This window comes from Parus major, chromosome 28, assembly GCF_001522545.3.
Source record: "Parus major isolate Abel chromosome 28, Parus_major1.1, whole genome shotgun sequence".
Classification (NCBI taxonomy): Eukaryota; Metazoa; Chordata; class Aves; order Passeriformes; family Paridae; genus Parus; species Parus major.
The window spans coordinates 3,480,174-3,482,115 of record NC_031797.1 but is presented as its reverse complement, the minus strand read 5'-3'; the positions used below and the strand labels follow the sequence as shown (position 1 = coordinate 3,482,115).

General features: G+C 68.7%; 1 protein-coding gene across 1 annotated transcript in view; it reads right to left on the bottom strand.

Annotated features, from left to right (window-relative positions):
- APC2 (APC regulator of WNT signaling pathway 2) overlaps positions 1–1,942 on the bottom strand; it is a 16,023-nt gene that overhangs the window by 10,311 nt on the left and 3,770 nt on the right. Inside the window, exons 2-8 of the mRNA XM_015651485.1 lie at positions 1,628–1,786; positions 1,441–1,531; positions 1,199–1,367; positions 1,016–1,124; positions 820–933; positions 359–600; positions 150–301 (exon numbers count right to left, since the gene is read on the bottom strand). Of these exons, the coding sequence (XP_015506971.1) occupies positions 150–301; positions 359–600; positions 820–933; positions 1,016–1,124; positions 1,199–1,367; positions 1,441–1,531; positions 1,628–1,768 (1,018 nt within the window). The 5' untranslated portion in view covers positions 1,769–1,786. The remainder of the gene's footprint in view (positions 1–149; positions 302–358; positions 601–819; positions 934–1,015; positions 1,125–1,198; positions 1,368–1,440; positions 1,532–1,627; positions 1,787–1,942) is intronic.

The following is a 1,942-nucleotide window of genomic DNA, read 5'->3' as shown; positions in this document are numbered from 1 at the left end:
CAGCCTGTGATGGTGACAATGGCAGGGCTGTGGGTGACAGTGGGACAGTGGCAGTGGCAGGGCTGTGGGTGACAGTGGGACAATGGCAGCCTGTGCTGGTGACAATGGCAGGGCTGTGGGTGGCAGTGGGTCCGTGGCCATGGCGGGGCAGTGGGCGGCCGTGGCGATGGTGATGGCAGACGATGACGATGGTGGTGGAGCCGTGGGTGACAGTGGGACGATGACAATTGCCTGTGGGTGACACTGGCAGCCCATGGCGATGACGGTGACGATGATGATGGCACGCTGCCCGCCCCGGCGGCTCTGTCGGCGGCAGATGCCGCGGGAGCCCCCGCGCCGCCCGCCCGCCATGGCCTACTTCTGGTCTCCATGGCAACTGCCCATTTCACGGTGCCCGAGCCTCACAAAGCCCTGGCTGTGCCGGTGGGGACAGCGCGGGGACAATGGCGGGGGGGCCGTGCTGGCCCCCTCCTCCTCCATCCCCGGCTGCAGCCGGGAGCAGGGACAGCCCGGCCCCGCTACCTGCGGCTCCGGCTGCTGCGCCTTGTCCTGCGCCTCCATCAGCTCCTTGTCGATCTGCTCCAGCCGGGATGCCCGGATCTGGGGGGGCAGAGAGAGGGGCTTGGAGAGGGCTGGGACCCCCCAGAACCGCAAGAAACGGGAGGGAGGGGTGTAAGTGTGCACGGAGCGGGGTGTGAGGGTGTGAGGAGCTGCTGCAGGGTACCCAGAGCTGCTCGTGAGGCTGCCAAGGGTTGCTCCCATCAGTCTGGAGCCCCCCAGAAGCGGAGCAGGGGGAGTTTGGGGGGTGAAGGGCCCGACCTGAGCCCGCTGCACCATCTCATCGGCCGTCCCGAAGCGTTCCTCCATCAGCGAGCGGATGTGCTGCGCCTCGAACTGCAGCTGCTGCCGGATCAAATCCATCTGCATGGAGAACTGGGGGGCACGGGGGGCGGCGTGAGCGGGGCAGGATCCCCGTGGCCTGGGTGGGGGGACACAGGGGGTGCCCCCCACTCACCGTCTCCACGTGGGGCAGCTCGTCCAGCCGCGTGGCCAGGCTCTGCAGCTGCGCGTAGTACCAGACCTTCTCCTTCTCCTCCTTCTCGATCTCCCCCAGCAGGAAACACCTGCGGGGAGGGGAGGACCCCCCGTCAGCACAACCCCCGGTCCCCCCAGCCCGTTTTATCCCCCAGCCCATCACCTCTCGCGGTCCAGCTCCTCCAGCATGCGGAAGGTGGCCCTGCCCAGCTCCCCGGGGCCGTCCCGGTGCGAGGCGGGGGCCGGCGGGCTCTCCTCGGCGCCGCGCCCCGTGCTCATCACCTCCGGGGCGAACTTGAGGTTGTAGAGGCTGGTGATGTCCATCTGCAGGGCTGGGGATGGGGACAGCGCTGTCAGGGGGGGCTCGGCGGGGTCCCCTCCTCCCCACCCGGCCCGGACACCCACCTTTGAGCTGGTCCAGCACCTCCGTCTGCCCCGAGGACACCATGACTCGGGCCTCCTGCTCCAGCTTGCCCTGGAGGTGCTTCAGGACCTCCTAAAACAGCGATGGAGCCGTTGAGGAGGGGGAGACGTGGATGGAACCCCCCCATTCCGGGGTGTTTGCCCCGTCCCCAGCCGGGGCTGTCCCCACCTTCATGTCCGAGGTTTCATTTTCCAGCTTGGAGAGGTGGTTGGAGTTGTCCTCCAGCTCCCGTCGGAGGTGGCTGTTCTCCTTCTTCAGCGCCTCCACCTGCCGCACCAGCTGGTCGTACGAGGCGATGGAGCCGGACATCTTCACCTCCTCCAGCGCCTGCGGGGGGGTTTGGGGGTGGGCAGCACCCGGGGGGCTCCCCAGCACCCTCACAGCCCCCCAGCACCCACCGCCCACCTGGGACCACGGCACGGAGCTGGGCGCCCCATCACCCGCACCCCCCGAGCCCTGGAAGAGCTGGTGCCCCCCAAACCC